At 45.9% G+C, this 27,817-nt stretch overlaps 1 protein-coding gene across 4 annotated transcripts in view; it reads left to right on the top strand.

Moving 5' to 3' along the window:
* Positions 1 to 27,817, top strand: part of TRPM3 (transient receptor potential cation channel subfamily M member 3) — a 948,117-nt gene that overhangs the window by 838,464 nt on the left and 81,836 nt on the right. Inside the window, exons 10-17 of one of the 4 annotated variants that reach the window (XM_062207078.1) lie at positions 6,325 to 6,425; positions 7,789 to 7,923; positions 12,154 to 12,204; positions 20,981 to 21,016; positions 21,173 to 21,313; positions 24,930 to 24,959; positions 25,696 to 25,985; positions 26,608 to 26,836. In XM_062207078.1, coding sequence (XP_062063062.1) covers positions 6,325 to 6,425; positions 7,789 to 7,923; positions 12,154 to 12,204; positions 20,981 to 21,016; positions 21,173 to 21,313; positions 24,930 to 24,959; positions 25,696 to 25,985; positions 26,608 to 26,836 — 1,013 coding nt within the window. The remainder of the gene's footprint in view (positions 1 to 6,324; positions 6,426 to 7,788; positions 7,924 to 12,153; positions 12,205 to 20,980; positions 21,017 to 21,172; positions 21,314 to 24,929; positions 24,960 to 25,695; positions 25,986 to 26,607; positions 26,837 to 27,817) is intronic. The other 3 variants (XM_062207079.1, XM_062207080.1, XM_062207082.1) reach the window with 3 other exon arrangements.

The raw sequence follows: 27,817 nt of genomic DNA, 5'->3' as shown, positions 1-27,817 counted from the left end.
CTTACTGGTCACTCTCACTTTCTTCAAAATCTCTCTTCACACAATCTAGGACGCCATGCAGTCTGGGTTCTCTTCCCTTTCTCTGCTTTTTTGTGGTGCTTTTCTAACGATTTGTTTTACTTTCATACTTTTTCCATTTGGGTGGTGTTCAGTCACCCATGCTTTGCCCTCTTTTTGCTGTTACTTTCATGCTACTGTTTCCCATATCTCCCTCTCTGCAAACCTGACTGCTCCCCCGTGCAGAATTTCATAAGCAATGATCTCTAGACATTGCCACCTGCGTACACTGTGGGCATCCCAAGCTCCTTCTATTCACGAATGAAACTTTGCTACCTTGCAAAGCATGTATACACCTCACATGGCCAGTCTCATGGTTGTTACATATGTGCATCCCTAACTGGAAACTAGGGCACCATGGATTCTCTCTTGCTCCCCATTTTAAATGTTTCACCAAGACTAGCAGTTTCTCTAAATACCCCTATATCTCAGTGTTTGTTATTCCTTTCCTAGAATATTGCAAAACTTGCCTAACTACTCTTTTTCCATCCAGTTGAAGGCCCCCCACAATCCATCCTCCACACTGTGATACCAAAGTGATATTTCTAAGATACAGATCTGACTGCACTGTTTTTAGCATCAGATCTCAGTGCTTCTATGCCTTCTGGATAAAGGGGAAACAGCTGCATCATTTACAAGCCCTCTAGTGCTAGTTCCATCTTTCCCTGCTTCTAACTCAGTGCCCCAAGCATATAGATCCAGCGTCTCTCCAAGGATTTTTCCAAATGCACTACGCTATTTGGTTCTCCCAATCTGCGTACACTGTTCCCTTTGCTAGACTGCTTCTTCATCTCATTCGCCTAGTGAACTAATCCCTTAAAACCCCATGTGATCACACGCACTTACATCTTCCCTGAGCCTCTGCAGGAAGAGAAAAATCCTAAAACCATAATTTTTACATCTTCTTCCTGTTTGTATTTACTGACACATCACAGACTTTGAACTTGATCTTCCCTCTTGCTGGAATATTTTCTTCCAATTCTTCACACAGTGGCTTTTTCCAATCACTTAGGTCTCAGTTCAGATGTACTCCCAGGCAGGCCTCCTAAGCACTCCTCCCAACACAGTAGCCCCAGTGCCACTCTGCTCACTATCTTCACCATCCTGATGCTGGCATTCTAAAAGGCCTTCCTCAGAGTTTCCAAGACCCCACCATGGATCATAAAAGTGGATTTAAATCCTGGAGGGCATTTTCCAAACTTCTGGACCCACATGAGGTTAATCAGATGCCCTAAAGAACGCCCATCCATGTTCTTAATGAGGTCACTCATTGGCTCTATTTCCATTCCTCACCATGAGCACAGCCCAGCTAGGCAGTTGCTCCAGCTGGTGCCACCACAGCTCTGTCATGGGCATAGGCAAGACAGAGCAGCCATATTGGTGCTGCTAGGTTTACTTCTTTGTATAGACACAGGTTCACCAGCCCCTGGAGGGGCACTGTGCTATATAGCACTTCCACAGACTCAAAGCACACTGGTGATCAGTGCCCTCTTTCCTCAGTGCTGTCCCAACACCAGTAGAGCACAGGCTCATTGAAGACCGAAGCTTCCACTGTCTTGTTTTCCAGGGGATGTTCAATGCCAGAACAATCCCAGGAACAGAAGTATCCGATAAATATGCTGAGCTGGTAACCGAATTACTGCCCGAGTCACTGTGTTTAACCACAGATATCTTTCCTCTAGACTGTGAGTCCTCAAGACAGAGCCTTCTAATCAACAATCCTGGTTGAGGAAATGGGATAGTGCCTGCCACAGGAGAAGGCAAGAAATCAGTAGCTTTGAATGCACAAATGAATGCAGAAATGGAGGGAAGAGTTAATGAATACACACATCATCTACACTACAAGTTCTTAATATTGTCTTCATGTTGGAATCATCCAGAGGGATTTTTTTAAAAACTGCAATGCCCAGAACCAATTAAACCAGAATCTCACAGGATGTGTCCCAAACATGAGTCTATTTAACTTTTAAGCAATTCCAGGCACAGTTGCAAAGAGGGTGGCCAGTCATCCAGGTTTGCTCCAGGTTTAGGCATCTATCCACATACAGGACTTGGAGCACTAAAACTGCAATTTCACTGGACAAACCAGGATGCTTTGGGGCTGGTGTTGTGGTGTAGCAGATACAGCTGCTGCTTGTGACATCAGCATCCCATATGGATGTCAGCTCATGTCCTGTCTGCTCCATTTCCAATATAGCTCCCTGCTAATGGCCTGGGAAAATCAGTGGAAGATGGCACAAGTGTTTGGGCCCCAGCCACCCACAGGTAACACTTGGATGAAGGTTCCTGCTTTGGCCCGGCCTAGGCCTGGCCATTGTAACCATCTGGAGAGTGAACCAGCAGATGGAAGGTCTTTCTTTCTCTCTGTCTCTCGCTTTCTCTCTGTAACTCCAACTTCCAAATAAATAAATTAATCTTCAAAAAAAAAAAAAAAGCAGGAAGGTTGGTCCCACAGCTTAACAACCCTGGATCCAAACTGTCACCCAGGACAAAACTTGAGTGATGGATTTCAATTTTTGAAAAGTCAAAATTCATTGGCTTCATGTTCTCACTTGACACCTATCTAATTACATTCAGACATGTAGCTCACCTTGACCTCAATCACTGCTCCCTGCTATGTGTTCTTGTTCAAGTGTGTGCTGCTATCACTGCCACGGGTGATGAACAAATTTCTGACACAAATGGCAAAGGGAAGGATCAAACCATTACATCAAGAATCAATAGACCAGCTCTGAAGAAGCCAACGAAAACATAAAGTGTGACGTTTCCAAATGCAATCCTAAAGAGCCTTCATGAATTCTCTCTCTCAATTGATGCCTGTACGTCAGGACACATCCCTATTTACTTGTTCTGCCAGTTTCCCTAAAACGAGTTTGCAATCCGTGCAGCCACATAAGAAGATAAAAATTTTCTTAAGGGAAAACTCCCTGTGTAAGTGGAATTAGTATTCACCATCTCAAAATACTGACCATTTACCACAAGCACCTGGTTTAGACAAAACACATCAATGTGGGACACCAGAATCAGAAATGCTCTTCCAGCTAGGAAGGGAACATAAGCCCATAACTCTGCAGGGTTTTACACAAAGCAGGATCCCAGGTCAGCAGCAGCAGCACTGGGCACTTATTAGAAATGCAAAGTCTCAGGCCTGACCCCAGAACTCTTAGAATAGAATGTCTGCACATGGAACCTAAGGGTTTGTACTTTTAAAAGTTCTCCACTTGCTGCAGACTTTATGGCACAGGGAACTAAGCCTACCACATGGGATGCCTGCATCCTGTATCTGGGTGCTGGTTCCAGTTCCAGCTTCTTCACACTTCCAATTCAGCCTGCTACTAAACACCTAGAAAGGCTGTAAATAATGGCCCAAGTGCTTGGGTCACTGTCATCCACTTGGGAGACTCAGATTGAGTTTCTGGCTTCTGACTCCAGCCTGGACCAGCCCTGGCTATAGCAAACATTTGGAAGTGAACCAGCAGACAGAATCAATCAATAAATCTCTCTCTCTCCCTCTCTCTCCCTCCCTCCCTCCCTCCCTCCCTCTCTCTCTCTCTCTCTCTCTCTCTCTCTCTCTCTCTCTCTCTCTCTCTCTCTGTCTCTGCCTTTCCAAATGTATAAATATATAATATAATTTAAGTTCTCCATGGTATACTTACACAGGCTCAAATTTGAGAAGTGTTCATCTAGCAAACATTTTTCCTAATTCCTAACATCAGCATCTCAGAGCCCCAAGGGAAGAGACAAAAATAAGCAGGAGAGGAGGCAAGTGGTCAGTTCTTCCCAGCCTGGGAAGCCCATGGGAGACACATGTGGAGCTTCACATACTGTCCACGCTGGGATCCCACTGCAAGCCAGGTCACGTCACTGGAATGGGGTGAAACCGGAGCACAGGGATGGTGGTTAAGCTCCCAAGGTGATTCCAAGGTGCAGTGAAGCCTGAGAGTCGCTAATGTAGTTTAATCACCAGGGACCCTGATCACACCTCATTGCTTGCGACCTGCCCAGTGGACACATGGGCTCTCCCTGCTCCCTTCACAAACATCAGGTACAGAAAGGACAGAAGGAAGGAAGAGCTCACTGGGCTTTACCCTCACCTCTGACATGACAAACACTTGCTCCATTTACCCTGTTAGCAGCGGCTGGACCTCGGTTCCCTGCACGCCTCTGGCCCCCAGTCTCTTCTGTCTGATGCACACAAGAAGACCCAGTTCTCAGGGGTAGTGGGTTCATTACCTTTGATGATGTGTGAAGGTGCCTGATCTTTGCCTAGCACAGCAGATCTGAGCAAGGGAAGGGCATTTGTTCCTCCATCTTTCCCTGCTGGTGGGACTCACAGCAACGGGAGGCGGGGGGAGGTTGGATGTGGCTGAGCTGTGAAGAACCTGTCCACATGTGACCTTACTTCTTTGACCTCATTTCAACATCTCAACTAGGTCAACAGGACAATTTTTATTGTCCCAATTTCATAGACAAAAAAACAGTAGCATTGAGAAATGCAGTCTTGCAGAATCACAGAAGAGTAGACTGGGATCCCCTGACTGTAGACCAGGGTTCCCCCTGCCTATGCATCACCTCCGCTCACTGCCTCACATACAGCTGCTTGCTGGGGTGCATCCAGAGCAGCTCAGACCCAGTAGCCCTTCCTGCAGTGACAGAAGTGGTCTATGTCTGGGATCTACAGCTGTCAGCCCCATGTGCTACTGAGCACTTGAAATATGACTAGTGTGATAAACGAATCAAAGTCTCCTTTGATCTCATTTTAATAAACAGACATATAGGAACAGCTCTGAACTATAGGGGAAGTCTGGAGAAAAATGGGCAATCACTCCAGTGGTTTCTATCCACAAAAGTCAAAGTAAACGTTAGCCATTTGCATGCCTTTCTCTTAAGAATACTCACCTTCAGGAGAGGGCAAAGATGGCCCTCCATTTGATGAGGAACCCTTCCCCCGGCTAAATACAATCCTGATGGTGCCTTGACAGCAGGTGCAAACTGTGATGGAGAGCAGTCTTCTCAAACCTTAATGTGCACACAGGCATCAGGGATCTTGTTATAGATGCTGGGCCGGTGCCGCGGCTCACTAGGCTAATCCTCTGCCTGCGGCACCAGCACCCCGGGTTCTAGTCCCAATTGGGTTGCCGGATTCTGTCCCGGTTGCTCCTCTTCCAGTCCAGCTCTCTGCTGTGTCCCAGGAGTGCAGTGGAGGATGGCCCAGGGCCTTGGGCCCTGTACCCACATGGGAGATCAGGAGGAAGCACCTGGCTCCTGGCTTCGGATTGGCGCAGCACGCTGGCTGCAATGCGCCGGCCGTAGTGGCCACCTGGGGGTGAACCAATGGAAAAAGGAAGACCTTTCTCTCTCTCTCTCTCTCTCTCTCTCTCTCTCACTGTCTAACTCTGCCTGTCAATATATAGATAGATAGATAGATAGATAGATAGATAGATAGATAGATGCTGCCCTCCTGCATCTGGCCTTGGGCTTGAGGTTTGCATTTCTTTTTTTGTTTGTTTTTTTTTTTGACAGGCAGAGTGGACAGTAAGAGAGAGAGACAGAGAGAAAGGTCTTCCTTTGCCGTTGGTTCACCCTCCAATGGCCGCTGCGGCTGGCGCGCTGCGACCGGCACACCACGCTGATCCGATGGCAGGAGCCAGGTGCTTCTCTGGTCTCCCATGGGGTGCAGGGCCCAAGCACTTGGGCCATCCTCAATTGCACTCCCTGGCCACAGCAGAGAGCTGGCCTGGAAGAGGGGCAACCGGGACAGAAATCCGGTGCCCCAACTGGGACTAGAACCTGGTGTGCCGGCGCCGCAAGGCAGAGGATTAGCCTAGTGAGCCGCAGCGCCGGCTGAGGTTTGCATTTCTAACAAATGTCCAAGGATGCTGCTGCCGCTGCTGCTACTCAAGGGTCACCCTTGGGCCACCCAGGCTGCAAGGCAGAGCCTCTGGGCAGGCTGACCCTGCCTTCCGCTGTGTCTGGGGGCATTTGACAAGGTCTGGTGACATTTCTGATTGTCATGACTGGGAGGATGGGGGTACAACGTGCTACTGGCATCTACTTGGTTGAGTCCGGGGATGCTATTAAATAATCTGCAGTGAACATGACAACCCCACGATCTTGCCCAAAGTGTCCATAGTGCTGAGTCTGAGAAGCCCCATTGGAGAGACGAGTCGGCTGTCCAGGAAGGGCGATGCAGTGGGTGGGTCTGTTTGGCCTAATAACTGATCACTGTCTTCTCTCCCCCTCTTTTCTCCACTTGTCTACACACAGGAGCCAATGCCTCGGCCCCAGACCAACTGAGCTTAGCTTTAGCCTGGAACAGAGTGGACATCGCCCGCAGCCAGATCTTTATTTATGGGCAACAGTGGCCGGTAGAGTATATGTCGTCGCCCCTGAAAAGCCCACTTGCTTGGGCCAGGGTATTTGTTTAAGGAGCCTCTGAGAGGGGCTCTCGTATCTGCTGTCTTTTCTGTAGGATGGAAAAATGTTCCTTCCTAGCATCATCCCTGGCGTGCACGCCCTTCTCAAATCTGGGGAAATGCTGCCACCTGGTGGAAATAACAACCATGGACAACCCCAAACATGTCCATCTTTATGAATGACCTGTGATTACTACTGTCAGCTGCAAAAGATAACAATGCTTTTTAATATTCTGGAAATATATATATGACAAAGTTTAATTAAAATTAAGTAATATGTGTACTTATTTTGTTTCTTATGGTTTTTGAGAAGGGGCAAGATGAAGAGGTTGCTGCTGCCAGGTGGTGGCACTGCATGCTGGTTTATGGCTGGGAATTAGCAGGCCTCCGTAGGCAGGTGCCATCTGGTCCTGGTGCCTGAGCACAGGACCTCCCTGGTCCCAAAAAAAAACACAGGGGACCAGAGATTTACGTAACTGTACTTGGTTTATTTCCCTCAGTTGACTACCAAAAATAAAGACTTGGAAAACTGGTCCTTGTGCAGGATGCACACGCCCCTACAGGAGGCAGCCCAAAGCCTGAAATTAGATTTCCATGCCTGGAATCACAGCACTCAAGATCAGGGCTTTTTTAACTCTTTCTTTCCCCCAGAGGGCTTCTGCCTGGTATTGAGCACCTGTCTTCACTTAGTGCCAGGGCATTGCTAGGTGCAGAGATGCACGGAGGTGTCTGGACATCGGGGAAGCTTTATGAAAGGATGTAAATCAAAATCTGAGCCAGTGGCAAATCCAGACAGTGGATTTCTGGGTTGCTCTGCTTTTAGTTAAGTGACGTCCCCTAGCCTCCATCTTGCCCATTTCTACACGGTGATCTGGTATCTCTCTGGGTCCTTGCATCTTTTGACTTGGGTCTGTCTTCCCCAATCAGCCAGAGACCTCATTCAGAGATGGCCAAAAGAGGACATTATAGTCCCAACTCAGGCACATCCCTGGCAGTGGGGGAAGCTTGGTTAGAAAATTGGAAGGGAAAGAATCTTATAAATGCTTATACCTTCTTAGGATCCAAAACAAGAGAGAGACTCAGGGAAGAAAGAGATTTTGGAATTAGAAATCTTTGAGTTCTATGCAGAGACAGTTCCCCCAACACAAGAGAGGTTAGAGCTGTTCCAACCTGGAGCTATCAGCAATCTCGTCAGCACAGTCTTGGACGTGCTGAAGGTTTACCACATGCCAAAAGGCACCCATTTTTTTTAAGTTATTCAAAGAACTGCATCTGTAGGCCCTGGGGCAGACTAACTCAGTGACTTGATTTACAGGTGGGGTCTCTGGAGCAAGCCATGTTGGATGCCCTAGTTCTGGACAGAGTGGATTTTGTGAAATTGCTCATAGAGAATGGAGTAAGCATGCATCGTTTTCTCACCATCTCCAGACTAGAGGAATTGTACAATACGGTAGGGCCAAGCTAAGGCACTTTTTATTTTCTCTGTTTTTCTGTTTTATCTTCTGCCCCACACATGCCTTGTGATTCGCTGCCCCTCTTCCCTCCCAAGTGCATGGATCACTTGTCACAAATACTCCCTCAGAACCACGTAGCCAGCAAACGCCAAGTGCCCAGGGTCCCACTTGTTGTAACTGCTCAGTTGTCACCACCTAAGGGAAAGGCTCTGTGACCAGCTTGGGGCGCTCCTGTCAGATTCTGACACAAGACCACCAGGCTCTGGAAGTTCGTGCTGTAAACCCAGAGGGAGTTTGAGGCAAACCTGCAGAGGAGAGTGACTTAACTCCACGCATGCAAGTGGCTGATGACCCGCTTTGTGCATTTTTGTTATCCTGAGAGCTAAGACATTCATTCTTCTTCTGAGAGAGTGGAATAAGATGGAAAATAGCTCTTGTCTGGAATCATACGAAAACAATTTTTTTAGATTTGTTTAATTCTGTAATGATTTGTTCATTCACTCACTCGAATGTGAAAGAGTAATCATATAAAACTACTGAAGTTTTTGAGCACTCAGCAAGAGCATTGGCTCTGAACTGACACTCGCTGAAACTCAGTGACATGCAAGGAGCAGATACTGTGTTTCCACATGGTGCAGACAAAGAAAGTGAAGCTATCATATTACATTTGTTCAGCTAAAACCAAGTATCCAGGACAGGGTAACGTAGGAGAGTACTTTAAGAAGTTCATGGAAGATGGAGTTAAAAGATAAGTTCAGGGCTGAGCAGTTGGCTTAATGGTTAAAGATGCCTGCATCCCACGTCAGACAGCCTGGGTTGGATTCACAGTTCCCGCTCCAGACTCCTTCCTGGTAATGCAGACCCTGGAAGACAGCAGACAATGGCTCAAGTGCTTGAGCTTCTGCCACTCATGTGGGAGAAATGAATCAAGTTCCAGCTCCCAGCCCTGGCTGTTGGGCAGTTGGAGAGTAAGGCAGTAGATAGTATCTATGTCTGTCTGTCTCTCTCTCTCTCTTTTATATATATACACACACACACACACACACACACATATATATATATATGTGTGTGTATATATATATATATGTAATATATGTCTCTCAAATTAATTTTTAAGAAGCTTATTTTGGTGACAAAATTGTGTAACACAAGCATAGTTTGTTCGTAGGCCAATTTTTCCATGAACTTTCTGAAGTACCCTCCTACAAACAGCAGAAATCCATTTTTCACAAGTGTGACGTTGGGGTCCAATCTCCAGAAGCTGGAGGGTGGTGCCTGTGAGGGCGTCCAAGAGGACGCCTTGTTGCTGCGCCCTCTGGGAGAACCAAATGCTGCATCCCCACATGGTGGGCAGGAGGGACAGAAGGACAGGAGTGGAGAGGACCGCCTGTTATCTCATGATGCCCATTCTCCATCTGCCTGAATCCCATGGGCAGGAAAGGAGCACCCAGGACCTAATCTCCTCCAAATGGCCCTGCCTCTTGATATTCTTGTATTGGAGGCTGTTTCAACACGGATTTTGTAGGGGACACCAACATTCAAACCATAGAAGGGGCTGACAAGCGAACTGGTTTACTCAAGGGAACAAAACTCCCGAGAACAGAAAGCAGCCATGGCTCATACAAGGGATTCTGTTTCCTCTCAACTAACACGGTGTCTCTGGGCCACCACCCAGAACACCAAGGGACTGCAGCTTGCTGACCTGTCCCCAGCCACCATTAGGTGACGCCCCCTCCCCCCAGCTCCACTGCAGTCCCACTGGACAAAGGAGAAAACAGGTTAGTGGAGCAGCTCCAGATTTCTGGTTCCTTGGCAGATTTTCAGGAAGAATAATGGGGTGCTCCCTTTAAAGTACATAAGTCAGCCTTGAATGGCTTGTGTATCAATTACTCTGAAGATTGAAAAGAGAGGAAAGAAGTAGGCAAGTTCTAGATAAAGAAAGGCCGGTAAGACCTCATCACTCCAACCAAGAGTGGTGTTAGGAAGGATCGTGGGACAGTGAATGGCCCCAGCAATGATAAAAACTGATGATCGGCCGGCGCCGCGGCTCACTAGGCTAATCCTCCGCCTGCGGCGCCGGCACACCGGGTTCTAGTCCCGGTCGGGGCGCCGGATTCTGTCCTGGTTGCTCCTCTTCCAGTCCAGCTCTCTGCTGTGGCCCGGGAAGGCAGTGGAGGATGGCCCGAGTGCTTGGGCCCTGCACCTGCATGGGAGACCAGGAGGAGGCACCTGGCTCCTGGCTTCGGATCAGCACAGTGCGCTGGCCCTAGCGGCCATTTGGGGAGTGAACCAATGGAAGGAAGACCTTTCTCTCTGTCTCTCTGTCTCTCTCTCTCACTCTCTAACTCTGCCTGTCAAAAATAAAATGAAATTTTAAAAAAGCTGATGATCACTGAGTGCTAAGCATGGTTTCAACAGCTTTGTCAACATCGCATCACGTAATCTTTACAGCAATCCTTATCTAGTGAATCGGTATGCATGGCTACACCTTACAGGTGATAGAACAGTGTCATAGTTAAGTACTGTACCTTGCCTGTGTCTGCTTAGAGCTTCACCAGTGCAGTCAGGCTTGGAGCCTGGCACTCTGCCTCCTGGGTCTGCATGTTCAGTTGCTGAACAGTAGAGCAGTCACTGAGTGGAAGAGGGCTCTCCGACAGCACCCACATGGATGGGCAGGATGTCAAGGCAAGGCACCAGGGCTGCCTCAAGACTGGCAGGTGCTGCGACAGTGCCTTAGGATATCTCATTACTGTTTCAGGTCCTCCAATAAGATCACCAGATTGAGCAAGCCAACTACGGGATGTCCAGTAAAACTTGAATTTCAAATAACCAGCAAACAATTGCTTAGAATAAGTATGCACATAGTTCTAAAAGCTTAGAGGAAAACAGAATTAAAAGATATGCTTTTTTCAGCATAAGAATTTTTAAAATTCAGGCATATTTTTTTCCTAGTGCATATTTCTCATGAACTTTTTGAAGATCCTATATTTGTGTGATTTCAAAATATTTTTGAACTAAAATAAATTTCTCCTGTAATTCCATTTTTTTCATGAGCTACCTGGGGTACCACTGTATACCCCAAATAGTGCGTGGCCTGGGATTCCAGCTTACTGGTGGTGCACACCCTGGGAGGCAATAGATGACAGCTCAAGTACTTGGGTCCCTGCCATCCATACTGGAGAACCAGGCTGAATTCCTGGCTCCCAGCCTTGGCCTGGCCCAGTCCTGGTTGCTGTAGGAATTTGAAAAGGAAGTCAGCAGGTGCAAAATCTCTGATTTCGTGTGTGTGCATGTATGTGCGTGTGCACACCCCTTCTGCCCTTCAAGTAAGTAAAACAAATACAAATTAAAAGGAGTCTTCTTCATTGTTATCTGAAATGCAACTTCAATTGGATATCCTATATTTAGCCTTGCTTTTCCTAAGACTATAGAATGATAACTCATTTCACTGTATTCATAACTCCTGCAAACATAAATCTTCTCCACAAGTACTTCTTTTTCCCAACCTGTGACTTTGTCCTTAAACCAGATCTCAGCAAACTATCACCCAAAGGACAAATCCCCCCCACTGCCTGTTTCTATAGGGTCTACAAACTAAGGATGGTTTCTTACACATTTTTTTCCCACAATGAACTCAATCAAAAAGTAGAATGACATTCTGTGATATATTAAAATTATATGAAATTTGACTTTGTGTCAATAAAGTTTTATTAAAATACAGCCAAGCTCTTCATTTGCATATGATCTATGGCTGCTTTCACGCTAGAAGAGTGGAGTTGAACAGTTTTGATAAAGGCTTATAGATCACAAACCCTAAAATATGTACTATCTGGCCTGGAACAGAAAAAGTGGGCCCGGCCCTTTGAGATTTCTCATTCGTCTTGAGTAACACAGGAACTGCAACGGCAGTGTGCCCAAGTTATCTCCAGTATGGAAAAACAGTGGCCCCTTTGCCTCCACCTGTACAAAGGACAGCTCCTCCCGAGATAGCTGGGTCCCCTGTTAGCACCTGCCCTCCCTCACGAAGTGCAGACCTACAATGCAAAAACCTGCCCATGGCTTTGTTTAGAAACAAGCAAACAAACAGATCCAACTGAGCAACTAGGGCAAGGGCCATCTTAGGGAGCTGCCTCTCCAGCCAGAACCTTTCCGTCCAGACCCTTTGTGCCTTGCCGGTGAGAGCCCCGGGCCAGCAAAACTATTTGATTCTTCTTTGTTATTTTCAGAGACATGGGCCCTCAAACACATTGTACCACTTGGTCAGGGATGTCAAAAAGGTAAGAACCCTCCCGCCTGCCGGTCGGAGGCTGTGTCTTGACTGCTTCCCGTGACGGAAAGTGCCTCTGTTTTGCATGAGCCGCCCGCGCGCCCCGGTCCCTGCCAGACCCCGCATTTCTGAACAGCGTGCGTGTGTGTCTATCTTCTAACACCAATGCCTCTGCTTCCGACGCAGCTCTGGTTTTACCTCCAGTCGCCGTGGTTTCTGATGCTTTTGTTGGACTTAATGCTTTTAGATGGTGGAACTCTAGGCTCTCCTTGTGCCAAGTGGATTTATGCCATTGCCTGTGCTGTACGCCCCTCACTGTTTGGGGAGCCAGTTTCCAGCTAACTGGCCATGAGAGGTATCATCCTTTGCTAGCTCCTGATACAACGGTACTTCTAGCATGATACAAAGGGTAGGAAGCATAGCTCCAGTCTCAAAGGAACAGGGACTAAAACGCACGAATGCATCCCATTCGGGGAAAACTTTATTTTCTCCAGAATACTTGGCATTCATCATCTCATTTAATGAGAGGAAAAAATCTTGTTGGGATGGATCAAGGATTATTCCTCCCAGTTAAAAACGAGGAGTCCAAAATATAAGAAGGTAAGAACCATACTAGGTGGTTAATGAAGAGCTAGAATTAGGTCCTTTGATTAATAATAATTCATATGAAATAATAGTAACCATTATGATTTAGGGATGACCAGGTATATAGCACTGATACAATCTATCATCTTAACACATATAATATCCACAATAATTCTATAAAGTTGTTACTTCATTATATAATATTCCCCTTGAAAGTTGAGAGGAATGAAGCGTGGGAGGTTGTGTGTAAACTTAGCAAAAGTCTTGCCCTTTCACCTCTGCCTCCCTCAGGGGTCACTCGGGTTCTGAACCCTTGAATGTACCCTGTAAATTGGTTTAAGCTCCAAAGGATAAAATAGATGGTGGCACGTGCCCACATCACACACATGCATGTACCACATAGGTGTGTGTGCCCACCATCACCACTCTGTTGCAGTTCTTCATCCAGGTCCACTGGACATAGGGAAAACTACAAAGTGAGGCCAAAAACTCCTTCATCTCACAGGAGGTCATTGGCTAGAACTGACTAGAAGCTCTGTAGTCTGTTTAAATTTTCCTTCAAAAGGTAGGGAGGGAATGTCACTACTGACCTGCTCGATCTTTGCTAATAATGAGTAGAGGGCATTAAAAAGAAAAAAAAAGAGCAAATTCTTTCATCCGGCCCTTGCAAACTTTCCTCTGAGCTTCCTGCAACATTAATGGGGAACAGGTCATCTGGGTGAGTGAAGGAAGCCTGTAGTTCTTCCATTCCAAAGCCACGGAAACAGCGCTGTGCAATCCGTACTCCCAATTCAACAACCGTTTTAATAAGAGCACATCTTCCCTTGGTCTGCCACAGTAGTATGTCTGCCTTCAACAAACCCCTCTCTCTTTCCTTCAGCCCTTTTAGTTTGAATTTATCTTGGCCTCAAATTATCTGGAAACTACACGAAAGATGTATCCCAGATTAAAAGTGGGCACATCCAAGGTGTATTCTGTGCCAAGATGCCTGTTGTCCACACCGAACAAAATGTTTTGAGTTTGTCTGAAATAAGGAAAACTCTATCACCCTCTGCCCCTTGCCTTAAGCCAGTAAGTGTCTGGGGAGATTGTGAGACTCGAGACAGCTGTGCCTTTGTTCCTCAATCCCAGCCATCAGCCAACCCACGCCTTCAAACAGTCACACACCCACTTCCACCGCCCCGTCTCCTGGCAGCAATGTCAGGCCTGATTGGCAAAAGGGATTTTTGCAGATAGATTTCACTTAGTGTGAGTGACCAAAATCTCTTCTCACAGGACTCTGCTTTGCAATATCGTTTCTTCTTTTCTGAAATCCCTTGGGCTGCCTTTTCCATTCACCCATATTACTTGTAAAGGACCTTGAGGGTGAGATTAGTATGGGCTGCTTAGCTAGAGATACACCTTAGAAATAATATAGACTAAGAAAAAAAGGGACAGGATGCTAAGAATTTGTGACACAGGAGTATTAAGAGCAGAGCAAGAAGATACCTGTATAGACATTTGTTTACTTACTAATTTAGTAACTAGGGGAAATGGTTTGCTAAAAAAATCACCCAGAGTAATACTGAACTGACCTAGTAACAACTTATCCCTTTATCTGGGAAAAGAGATGGCCCATAGGGTGGGGAGGAACAGAAAGCCCACTTCTTCCTTAGGGAAAAACCAGATGAAATTTACTCCCATGATAAAGGTGAGCGTTGTACTACTGCAAAGCAGTAAAGAACCAATGCAGTCAAAGCACCGGAAGTGTCTACACTTTATGTTCTGTGGGTGAAGGGGCTGAAAAGAAGACTGCTTTATTATTTCGTGTTTTTTAAATAAATGAATGAGAAATAAATCAACAATGGCACATAACTCTCTCACATGGTTTCCCATGACTTCCAGCAATTTAGGCCAATAAGATACTCACGAGCCACAAAAACAAGGTTTAAAGTGCTAAGAAGGTCGGCGCTGCGGCTCACTAGGCTATTCCTCCGCCTGTGGCACCGGCACACCAGGTTCTAGTCCCGGTTGAGGCGCCAGAGTCTGTCCCGGTTATCCCTCTTCCAGGCCAGCTCTCTGCTATGGCTCGGGAAGGCAGCGGAGGATGGCCCAAGTGCTTGGGCCCTGCACCGCATGGGAGACCAGGAGAAGCACCTGGCTCCTGGCTTCAGATCAGCGTGGTGCGCTGGCAGCAGCACGCCGGCCGAGGCGGCCATTAGAGGGTGAACCAAGGGCAAAGGGGCAAAGGAAGACCTTTCTCTCTGTCTCTCTCTCTCACTGTCCACTCTGCCTGTCAAAAAAATAAATAAAAAATTTTAAAAAGTGTTAAGAAAATCTTGAGAAATTTCAATAGCCTTCAAAATTAAGGAGTATAACAAAATGAACATGTGTTTTTGTCACACGGGGACATACACGTGTATGGGTGCATGTGACAAAATTAACCAATAAATTATAAACCCCAGTGCAAAATGCTGTTCATGAGTTAGCAAACAGTCATGGACCTCAAATGAGTGTTTGATAATATGTCTACAAAATTAAATGTGAATAACCCTTACAAACCCAGGGAATGCATTAAGGAATTATCTGGCCATCATAAGCCAACCAGCACATCATCTTGTCCAACTATTCTTTAAAACCAACAGAACTGAATGTGGAAAATTTCTCCCAAGCTAGGTTCAAAATCTCAGATTATTTCTATCAAGGGAGCAATCCAGGAGCCGTGAAATAAAGAGTTGCTATTCAGCATCAATCAGAAATTTAAATTGCTGTAAACCAAGTCAATTCTCTGAATAGTTTTCATGCATAAATCCATTGAATGTACCAATGCTCTCACATTAAACCAGAGTGACCCAAGTCTGTGTGCTTTCTGTGAAATATAACCTGCCATGTTAGCACCTGTCTGCTCAATTTGTGCCTCTGTATGTTTCCAAGTAGTTTTTCTTTTTTAAATTGAATGTGCTAATACTTCAGATTACTATCCCTTCCCACCAAAGGAGGGTGATTTTGAGGATTATATAGAAGTAGTGGTGAAATTATGATAATTTAAGTTTATTTGCATGAGAATGAAGACCCAAACTTCATAGAATGTGGGGAAAAAAAATTTCAGACACACTTAAGGTAAATAAAGGATATTTGAATAATCCCATCTGCTAAATTCATGCAAATTTCCAAAAGCTTTCTTATTTTTTACAAGACTGATTGCTGGCTCTATTACCAGGCTAAGCTGCAGACTTTCGCCAGCTGAAGCCTATGACTGGTGATTACCCGAACCACCTGCAGGCCACTTTCCTTTATCATCAAGGCTCTCAGGAATAGTCTTTGCCTCACTCTCCTTTGGTAAACCTGACAACTGGCAACCATTTTACACCTTGAATACATCAGAAGGAAAAATCTCATTTTTGGAAGGCTTGCTACAAGTTTCAAAGATAAAAAAATCTGAACGTATTATCACAAGCCGATGTCTAGAAACACAGTCCATTGGGAATAGCAGATGGAAAAAGCGAATTTAAAGTCTTCATTAAGAGCTCCTTAAGCATTAAGCATGGCATGGATTAAACCTTACCTTTAGAGCTGCAGATCATAGCATAACAAGGGGAGACAGCCTTTTCAAGTTCTCAGACGGTACCCACCCATCGGCCTAAGCCCTTCTGCCAAAGTTTTTGAGTCATGCGTCCTAGTACGCGTAGTTAAGGCCTGAGATGGGAAACAGGTGTTGAGCCTTTACCAGTGACCAAAGCAATGAGCGAAAGGGGGATGGGGGAGCACAGGGAACAGCAGATGGAAGGAATCTTGCTACGGTGTCTGTCTTGACTTCCAGTTTGAAAAGTTCCCAGGCAAAGGAAGACTCCTCCAGAAGGCTTGTGGACATTACCTGGTGGTGTGCGTGGCACCGTTCGCTTTCTTGGCCTTTTCCAGACAAGGCAGAGGCAGTGAGCACAACCCCACCTCTGTCTGCCTTGCTCTTCCATTGCCTCCATGCCCTCAGTCCCACTCAGCAAAACTCCAAGGCATTCCTACACCAACTCTGGAAGCTCTAGGCAGGGGTCTTGGCCCAGCAGCCTAGCAGGTAGCCGACATATAGTTGGACTTCCAGACATAGCCAGGACTGTAAAAGTAATCATGTCTGAGGTACAGAGAAGGTGATCTGTTGAGGGTCACATGGGGGCCGAGCCAGGACCCAGCCTGGTGCTGCTTCCTCTATGAGATCCTATCGCTGGCTGTTGTCTGCATATCTGTAAGGTCTCTCCTCTGCCCAGCAATGCCTTTCTAGGAGAAGCAATGCATTTGCATCATCTGGGACACCTGCAGATCACAGCAGTCAAGACCATGGCCCAGCGCCTCCTCAGTCACCGATGCTGCCCACCCCTTCAGAGTCCACTCAGGACACAGTTGTCCCAACAAGCCTAAATTGCACCCAATTGTACCAAATCTATTTCTTGTTTCCCCAAAGGTTTCCACATTCCCCCCATGAAAATGAACTCCCTGAACTTTCTGCTCCCAAAATGTCTCTGGAAAGAAACAGGTGCAATCAGCCTTGCAAGCTGAGTTCAGACATTTAACTTGCTAGAGTAAACTTTTCCTCCTCCATATATCCCCTCCACAACAGCATCTGTCTCCGTCTTTTCCCACAACCCTCCATTTCGGTCTGGATCCCTTTACAGGGCCTTGTTATACATATCAAACAGAACAGGAAGGGAAAGGCTTGTAAGGAGGAATTCTCATTGGCTTCAGTTAGGTGAACATCGCCCCCTTGTGGACAGATCTAATGCAAGTCAGTTCTTTCACCTTCCCTGGGCTCTGTATAACCAGAGGGATGGGTAAGTCAGTCTGAGATAATCAGCATTTATTTGAGAAGATTCTTGTACCTCCTTTGGAATCTATACCTCGAACATTGCCTAATGAACAATCAATAGCTGAAGATGCTCTTATTTGCCCCTTAAATCTTCGTTGACTTTTAATTTTACTACTATTATCACTTTTCTGACAACCCCTCCTCTTACAGACATTTCCAAAGCACAAGCATTTCCATATTATACTGGTACCTGGAAAGCATTATCTTGTTCTTAGAATTAAAACTCATGCTCGGGGTTGGCACTGTGGCATATAGGTTGCCTGCTGAGCCAGCATCCCATATGGGCACCAGTTCGAGTCCTGGCTGCTCTACTTCTGACCCAGCTTCCCACTGGGAAGACAGTGGAGGATGTGCCAAGTGCTCGAGCTCCTGCACCCATGTCGGGGGACCTGGAGGAAGCTTCTGGCTCCTGGACTCAGATTAGCCCTGCTCCAGCCATTGTGGCCATTTGGGGAGTGAACCAGCAGATGGAAGACATCTCTCTCTGTCGCTCTGTCTTAAAAAAAAACCTCACACTTACACCCAAGTTTATCAAAACAAAATATATAAGTGTTATGCTCACTGTAACATGTTTTATTTTTTAACTAATTAATTGGGAGGTAGAGTTCCCATCTACTGGTTCACCCCCAAATACCGATTCACCTACAATGGCTGGGCTGGCCCAGGTCCATAGCTAAGATCTGAAAACTCAACCCAGGTCTCCCATGTGGGTGGTAGGAACTCAATTACTTGACCCATCACTGTGACCTCCCAGGGTGTGGATCAGCAGGAAATGGGAGTCAGGCCCCAGAGCTAGGTATTGAACCTAGGGAGTCCCACATATGGACCCCCAGCATCTAAACCACCTACCCCCTACCACCGTTTTAAAGTTAGAAACTTCCTACAAGATTCAAAAGCACAAATTCATAAACTTGCTCTGATTGTCTTTCAATAGCACAGCAAAAAGGCCTATGGGTTGTTCCCAAGCCCGCTGCTTGAACATTGCAGATCACAGAGGCCAAGGAGTTCAACCCCCTTTTACTGGGACGACCCCCTGAGGGGGCGGGGCTGCGTCATGAAGGACAGGCAGGAACCCGAAGCAGCAGACTGGAGACCAGTACTCTCTGTCCTGCTGACCTTGTGGTGCTGAGGACAATAACCCAGAGATGGGTGCAGCTCTCCACAGGCCTGTCAGTATAGGAGCCAAGTGCACCTAAGATGAGGCCGACCCAGGCTCTTCAAATAACAGCCTTGCTGACCCCTCCAGGCAAGCCAGAGGCCACAGAGGTCACAAAACAGTGCCCCAAAACAATGGAGGACCCAGGCTGCCTGGATGACATTCTTAACCTGTTTCATTTTTATGCAAAGGTCTCTACATGAAAAGGCACTATCTTAAAATAAAACCTTTTCTGGAACATATTTTGCTAAAAGAAGTCAGATAATTGGTCTTTCTTAATAGCCTGAGAATCCTTAGCCCGCTGAGTCAGCGTGATACAATTGTCGACAGAGGAAATTGTGAAATTCCAAGGAAGAAGGTGGAAGGAGAGCAGTGAGCATTTGGGTGCAGGGACAACTCACCCGGAGACACAGATCTCAGACTGGGCTGTGAGGGCAGGAGGCAGGTGTCCAGAAAGGCCTCTGTATAGCAATGACACCCTGCACATGGTCAGGCTGCCTGGCCGGCTCCAGCCAGACCCCCAAGCCAAGAGCCAGGCAGACTCCACAAGATGGACATGGGAGCTCATTATGGGGCTAGCCAGGACATCTGTGGGATCTCCTAGGTGTGAGGTTGGCACTTGCATTGCTGTCCCTTCATTGCCACCCCGCCGAGAACAGCTACTGAAATCTAGATGCAGCAGTATGCATATTTTAAGTTGAATTTTGGGCTATCTCCTCAGTGCTAACAGATTGTGGCTACTTAGATCTGTTACTGGGAACACAATACCAAAAGTCCCAAACCCAAACTTTATTCCGACCACATCAATGATTTTCTCTGTTTTACTACTGGCTTACACTTTCAGCCACAACATTCTGAGTGCCTCCGTAACACCAGGCACTAGAAAACTATAAAAGGCCCTGGGAACAAAAAAAAAAAAGATAGGAAACGCTAAAAACATAAAGATAGTTTTATTGATAGGCTACAGTGGAGAGGAGTGGTTTCTAACCCTGAATCTCACACCCTTCCAGCGGGTGTGGCTGACTCTAAGGAAGCCAGTGAGGAAGAGCCGGAAATCCATGCCCGGCTCAGCAGAAGCACGTCGCTGCCTACCGACAGCGCTCACCTTTCAACACGGCGAGATTCCCAGCTCTGCTGTGTCATCCATCCCAGCCACCCGAGCCTCCTTCAGTGGCCAAGTGGTTCTCAGACTCCCCTGGAGAAGCTAAGGCAGCAGCCAGAGACCCGGTGCACTGAAGGATGCGGGACGAGAGCCAGGCCTCCGCATTGCCACCAGCTTCTTCCCCAGGGAATTCTGAAGCCACCAACTCTGGAAACTCCCCAGGATAGGTTAGGAGACTGTGGGAAATCTCCCACGGCACCCTGGCTGGGCCCTCCATAAAGGACAAAGTCCTCTCTGCCTCTCCCAGATCCACCTCAGGTCACGGAGCTCCTGGCTGCCCACACAGGGTGATCCTTTAGTCACTCATGGCAGGAAAAGCTCTCCTGCCAGAAGGGACTACACCAAATGGTGAGAGAGAACCAGGCATGCTGGGTGGAAGTCCTCCGAGCCTTGAGATCCCCATTCTGAAGTCGGAAGCAGCAATGGGTAGAAAGAAGAACTTCACAGTGGCTGCCTGTATATAGGAGAAGCAGCCCAAAGTCGCACCCTGACTTAGGTCTGTAAGAAACACTACTCTCTTGGGAAGACAAGGTGAGGAATCGCAAATCAGGGGAACGTAGTCCATGGGTAAACTTGTCCTTTCTCCCCTGCTCACCCTGCTTCTCATCAAACACAAGGGATGTGCATACACCCTTGCACCCTGGCACCCAAACTCTTCTGTAGACACACTGCCCCCTTTCATGGAAAAGGCGCCGCCATTTCAACACTGGGAATAGAGGCTTTGTGTTAAAGGAGACGGGAGCTCCGAGTGGTTCCCAGCCAGTGCAGGCCCTGGTAATAACACTTACCCTCAGGAGGAGTCTTCCTTGAGTGAGTGCGAAGGAAATATCAGTTGATGACAGGGAGGAGAGTGTGGCAGGGCTGGGAATGGTGGAGACCTTGCTCCTGGCACCAGGGAGTGAGAGCATTTGCCGTGTCTAGCCTTGTGTTTCTTTCTGCTACACTGGTGTTTTTTTCTCCCCAGCTCAAGACTTGAATAAATATTTTGATTTTCTGTTATTGCCGACGATTACTGCATCTTCTTATCTAACTTATGTCTTCTTTCCAAGCGAGAATATCCAGGTTTCGGTTGGATCTATTTTAAGGTGAATTAATTAACCAGCCTAATAATACATTCATACGTTTCCTTTTTCATGAAATTTTTTACTCTAAAATAGTTACAGAACACATGAAACAGAATCCCTAGTAAACCATGCTGTCTTTCGGATGTGTGTTTGTCTGTTTCCTTCTTTCCCTGCTAGGGGAACCTGCCTCCCGACTACAGGATCAGCCTGATTGACATTGGCCTGGTAATCGAGTACCTCATGGGCGGCGCCTACCGCTGCAACTACACACGCAAGCGCTTCAGGACCCTCTACCACAATCTCTTCGGGCCCAAGCGGGTGAGGCTTCTAGCAAATTTGTGAGTGCAATTAAAAGAGGACAGTAAAGAAATTCAAATGAATCTTACTAATATTAAGCCCAGCAGTTCTCAAAGGTTTTGGTCTTGTGTCTGTTTATACTTTCAAAAATTGTTGCAGACCCCAAACAGTTTTTGTCTGTGGGAATTCTGTCTATGGCTATTTACCATGTTAGAAGTGAATTCAAAGGGTGGGAGATTGGCTTAGCAGTTAAGATTCTGTGTCCCATACTGGGCTATCTGTGTTCAGTTCCTGGCTCCGGCTCCTGACTTTAGCTTCCTGTTAATGTAGAGCCTAGGAAACCACAGGTAATGGCTCAAGTAGGGAGATCTGGATTGAGGTATGGCCCAGCCCTGCCATTTGGGAATGAATCAGTGTCTCTCACTCTTGCTCTCTCCCTCTCTCTTGCTCTTTCTCCCCTGCTCCCCTCCCTCTCCCTCACTCTCTCCCTTTTCTCCCTCCCTCACTGTCAAATAATAAAAAAAAGAAACTCACGGACAAGTGAGGGCTGCTTCCACTTCCAATCCAGCTTTCTGCTAACAAGTATCTGGGAGGCAGCAGATGATGGTTCACGTTCTCGGGTTCCTGACACGCACATGGAGTTCCTGACTCAGATGGCCTTTTGTGGGCATTTAGGGAATGAACCAGTGGGTGGACAATCAGTCTCTCTCTCTCTCTCTCTCTCTCTCTCTCTCTGGCACTCTGCTTTCCAAATAAATATTTTTAAAAATTAACTTTGAAACTTTAAAAATATTAGTCCATTTTAAGGCAGTCATAACAATCCATTTTATATTAACATAAACAATATGTTAATGAACAATAATTTTTTTAATTTTTTTATTAAACTTTTAAATTTTTAAAACAAAATAAATGATAAAATAGCACTGTTTTACCTTTGTGGCAACTTTCTGAAGTGTCTGGCTTCACAGAAATAGCTAGATCCTCACACCTGCTTTGGCATTCAGTCCGTTGTGAGAATTTTGGTTGAAAAGAAAGAGTATTTTGATAATCTTTATAGATAATTGGAAATATTCTATTCTCTTTTGATACTACCCCAACATTGAATAAGTGGTAGTTTCTTGCTGCAATGTGAAATCTGAAAGCATTTTAATGAATGTTTCATTCTCTGCCACACTAGAATCATTGAGCTATCTCTCATACTTTGTATGCATCCTAGTTTGGTCATTGGAAAATCCTGATCTGTTGAGGTGTCAGATCTTCCAAATGTTGACACATTTCATTTTCAGTTTCTAATCCATTTATTTATTGCATTTAATAACATCACTTCCAACCTCATCAGGAAAGTCTTTTAAGTACTGAAACACTTTTAAGTTCATGGTCGGGGGGACTGAGGTTTTTTCCAAACTTCTGATTTTATCTTGAAAGCGTGAATTTTGTCACTGGCAACAAGTGCTGTCAGTTGTTTTCCTTGAAATGATGGCCTCCAAAAATGTCTGCCAGAAGTCCAAGTCTAAACAACCATAGTTTGTCCACTAGTTATGGATGCAAGAAAAAAAGATATTTCATGAAAAAAAGTGTCTATCATTCCATCCAAACAACCACAGAAGGGCAACACGGCACAGCTCAGTAGTGACAGAGGAGCTTCTGGGACATCCTCTGCATTTCAGCACATAGAACAGTGAAATGATGTGCAGACAGGGTAGAGATTTAATAGAGCCAGCAAGTTTTCAGGCCTAAGTTTTCACTCCTAAGTGAGACTTTTTGTTTTCTGCAAGGGCATAACAGTGGAATCTAATAACGACTAGCAAAGTTTGGTGCCACTGTCCTTCTTCTTGCCAAGGCACCTAGTGGTTTTACTCACCTCTGCTTCTGTACCATCAGTGCAAACATTAACGCCCTGCCTCAACCCAGCAACATCTCAGTATCATTATGAAGACAGATTGGATTTTACACAGCCTCTGAAAGGGAATTGAGGACTCTGGTAATCCACAGACAACATTTTGAGTACATAATTTTCATGATTTTTCTTTTTAATAAAGCTTCCTTGTGATTATTTTATGGGATTAGCAGAGAACTTTAAAATACTAAAAGTATAAATAAGGGGAAAAAAAACAGATTTTAAACTGGTGGTTAAATGAGCATTAGAGGGGCTGGCACCATGGCTCACTTGGTTAATCCTCTGCTTGTAGTGCCAGCATCCCATATGGGCGCTGGGTTCTAGTCCCGGTTGCTCCTCTTCCAGTCCTGCTCTCTGCTGTGGCCCGGGAGTGCAGTGGAAGATGGCCCAGGTGCTTGGGCCCCTGCACCCGCATGGAAGACCAGGGAGAAGCACCTGGCTCCTGGCTTCAGATTGGCACAGCACTGGCCACAGTGGCCATCTGGGGAGTGAACCATCTGAAGGAAGACCTTTCTCTCTGTCTCTCTCTCTCACTGTCTATAACTCTACCTGTCAAACAAAAAAAATTTATAATAAATAAATAAATAAATAAGCATTTGGGGAACTCTAAGTGCATAACCTCACAATTTACTCAACTTTCCAAGATGGCACCAAACACTCTGTAATCCTTGGAAACATAGAGTTGGTACTCCTCCCCCCAGGTGTAATTTTGCATCTCCACATTAAATATAAGCAAGGTCTATAATTTGCTGAGCTGTCCTCTCTGCCCCCACCTGTGCCTACTGTGCACATTCTCAGCATGGCCAATGCTGCTTCTTTATGTGCTGATACGTTCCATGCCGTTGAGCACGTTTTGCCACTGTTGGCACATGCCCTCTGGCCCACTCACCCTTGCTGTACTTGCTGCAGCGAAGGGAATGGCCATGATGAAGTGCCTAGACCCCTCTTTCTCAGCAGTGTCCCAAGTCCTCAGAGAGTGGAGGCTTCTCAGAGAAATATCTGACTTGATCTCTTTGAATGTCTCATTGCTCATCTGTCTTAGTCCACTCAAGCCCCTATAATGAAAGACTATAGACAGGGTGGCTGGTACACAGCACAAAGTCACTGCTTCAGGCGCTGAAGGCTGAGAAGTTTCATCAAGTCACCAGCAGACTCAGCATCTGGTGAGGGCCTGTTTCCTGATTCATAGACAGTGCCTGCTACCTCGTCTCACACGGGAGAAGGGTGTGCAGGTTCCCACAAACCTCTTTTGTAAAGACACCATTCCCATTCATGAAAGCTCATTCCTCTGGACCTCAGCACCTCCCCAAAGGCCCATCTCCTAACGCTATCACTTTGGGGATTGAGACATCAACACACAACTTTGAGGAGGGGCACAAACCTTCAGACCATAGCATTCGTTCAAGTACTGGATGTCACAGAGATGTCAGTCAAGCAGGATTGTTAAAAGAGGGTGAAGGAAATCTTGGTCCACAGACGACATTATAAACCCACAGGTTCTAGCCTCAGATAATCTCTTTGTTTCTCCCCACTTTCCTAGTTTTTGGAGATGCACCAAAATCACCCAATCCCTAATTCCCTTAGAATTTCTGTAAATAAATTCCCTCCGTGGTGTTTTGTTTAGTGACATGAAACAAATACTATAGAGTACAATAGAGTTCTTATATTACTTGTTGAAGATACAGTAGGATTCTGTTCTTACCTCTACGAAAGACCTAACTTTGCAATATTTTTTAACAGCCCAAAGCCTTGAAACTGCTGGGAATGGAGGTAAGCATTTGCTCAAATTTTTAGTGTCAATTATTCTTTTTATTACACATTTAAAAAATAAATATGTAAGCTCATTTCAGTGGTAGAGCTTAGTGTATGATTTTAAAATAAGGAAATAAACATTGTCCAAGTGTCATGGGGGCTACCACCGTAGCTTTGAAAATTCCACCAGGAGGTTATATTAGCATTGCCAACAAAAAAGTCCTATCTGAAATACTAACTTGAAAACCCAGGAAGCATATAAATTCCAGTAAGCAAAATCTATTCATGGGTATTTACAAAAGCCCAGAACTCCTTCACAAGTGCATCTCGTAAATGTGTGGAAACTTGAGATGGTCTGTTTCCAATCGTTTGTTCACGTGGCTATTGTTGCATATGCAGATGCAAGGAGAGGATGCCCTTGTCCTTTTAGCAAAAAAGGCAGCGCTGGTCCTCATGTGGTATAAACAATCCTACAAGTAGAGGACAAACGTGGACTACAGTGGAAAGGAAAAGACCCGTTAAAACCATTTTTAATTAAGTATAAAACTTATATATTCCCCTAGGATTAGACCTGTGCATTGATTATATTACGTAGTTAGGCATGGATGAGCTTGTGAGTTCTTTCCAGAAAGGAGCCAGCCTAGTTCATTAAAGTGTTGCTCCAGAGCTGAGTCAACAGAAGATCTATAGTAATTCCCTAAAATAAATGGACTCAATTCTAACTCCTCCTGTCTGTGTTTCCCTAAAACCACAGGATGATATTCCCTTGAGGCGAGGAAGAAAGACAACCAAGAAGCGGGAGGAGGAGGTGGACATTGACTTGGATGACCCTGAGATCAACCACTTCCCTTTCCCGTTCCACGAGCTGATGGTGTGGGCCGTCCTCATGAAGCGGCAGAAGATGGCCCTGTTCTTCTGGCAACATGGCGAGGAGGCCATGGCCAAAGCCCTCGTGGCCTGCAAGCTCTGCAAAGCCATGGCTCACGAGGCTTCCGAGAACGACATGGTGGATGACATTTCTCAGGAACTGAACCACAACTCCAGGTTAGCCAGTCTGGGGGGCAGGGTGCTCAGGTAGACCCCAAAGACTGGAGAGTCTTAGCTGCCCAAAACTCTAAGGGGAGCAGGGTCACCCCAGTGCTGCACCCAGAGGATGAACAAAAATAATTAGCCTTTATTGTGCACAGTGCTACACACAGAGGCACCTGCAGACACACAGAAGACAAAACTGCATCCTATCAGCCTACCCAGAGATAGGTCCAATTATCAAGCACTTCTTTTGGCTGTGGAAATGAGGCTCAGAGATTTGAAGTAACTTGTCCAAGGTTACACAGTTGTGGTTGGCAAGGCTGGGATTTAAACTGAGGTCGGTCACATTGACGACACCCTGCATTCCTTGGTTGACTGCCTTTCCCATCCTTTGCCTTGAATGTTCTGAGTTCAGGGATCTTGGCTTGTTTGACTGACATCTCCACTTCTGAATATGGTATCTGGCACATAGTAGATGCTTAGTGGATGTGACTAGAGGAACTTACGCACAGACCAGACCCCATATGAAACAGCTACTCCACCCATCAACCGCATTTGTGACTGGCAGTGGGTCCTTGCCTTTCTCACCTAAGTCTGCCACTTGACCTGAAGGACTCTTATGTCCCTTTCCTTTCAGGGACTTTGGCCAGCTGGCAGTGGAGCTCTTGGATCAGTCCTACAAGCAAGATGAGCAGCTGGCCATGAAACTGCTGACGTATGAGTTAAAGAACTGGAGCAATGCCACGTGCCTGCAGCTCGCAGTGGCTGCCAAGCACCGTGACTTCATTGCCCACACATGCAGCCAGATGCTGCTCACCGACATGTGGATGGGCCGGCTCCGCATGCGCAAGAACTCAGGCCTCAAGGTCAGTGCACCCAAGAAGGCCCTGTTGGCTATGAGGGCCAATGGGTTGGTTGGAGTTTGTCAAGCCAAATCTGCAGTGAGATGGAGCATTCTCTATCTCAGGAGGATGATGCTAAATCCTAACTCCCATCAGACTCTCCTGTCTGGTGGTTTATATGGAGAGAGAGATATGCACTGCAATCTCCCCCCCAACCCCCAAGTCCTGTTGAACCAGAATATCTAAACATGGCACCTAAACAATATTTTTCAGAACACTGTGATGGTTATGCCCAGGTACCTGTGCAGTGGCATAAGCCATGCTGAACCAGGAGCCCAAACCTGGTTAGCTCTGCATGCAGTGGCAGCCTGAAGTCCCTGGCTGCTGCCCCTGGCATCATGTCATACAGACCCTGGGTCTCACCAAATAAGCTTGAGAAATTTTCAAATTGTCATTAAAATAGGATGCTTACATATAAAGACATTGCTCTATAATCCTAATGTACTCATAAATGAAGAAAAGCAAGTGATAGCCCAGTCTATATAACTTAAGCCCATTTTTTGAAGGTATAAATTATGGTTTTATCTGTATAAAATGTTTAAAAAGAAGGAAAACAGGAAGGACACAATAAGTTATTTGTGGTGATTTTCTCTTCAGGGCTGAGTAGATAAGTGTTTTTAAGAGAAGCAGCATGGTGGGTAGCTTTTGCTTTCTTACAATTTTGTCAATGTTTTTCAAGGAAAACGTTGAATTGAAATAAATAAAAGGAGAGAAAAAATGGAAGATAGAGAAAAGAATGTGGAGGGTTAGTTTTATTTTCAGTTTTGCAATTTTAGTTTCTTTTTTTAAAGTGGTATGTACTTACAGTGTACAACATAATGTTTTGATATGCTTATACATAGTGAAATGATTGCCATAAATCAAACAAGTGAACATAACCATCATCTCACATGGTTAATCTTGTGTGTGTGTGTACGTGTGGGTGTGTGTGTGGTAAAGGTCCCG

Source organism: Lepus europaeus, chromosome 12 (genome assembly GCF_033115175.1).
Source record: "Lepus europaeus isolate LE1 chromosome 12, mLepTim1.pri, whole genome shotgun sequence".
In the NCBI taxonomy this organism is placed as follows: Eukaryota; Metazoa; Chordata; class Mammalia; order Lagomorpha; family Leporidae; genus Lepus; species Lepus europaeus.
This window is presented reverse-complemented; position numbering and strand designations above follow the sequence as displayed.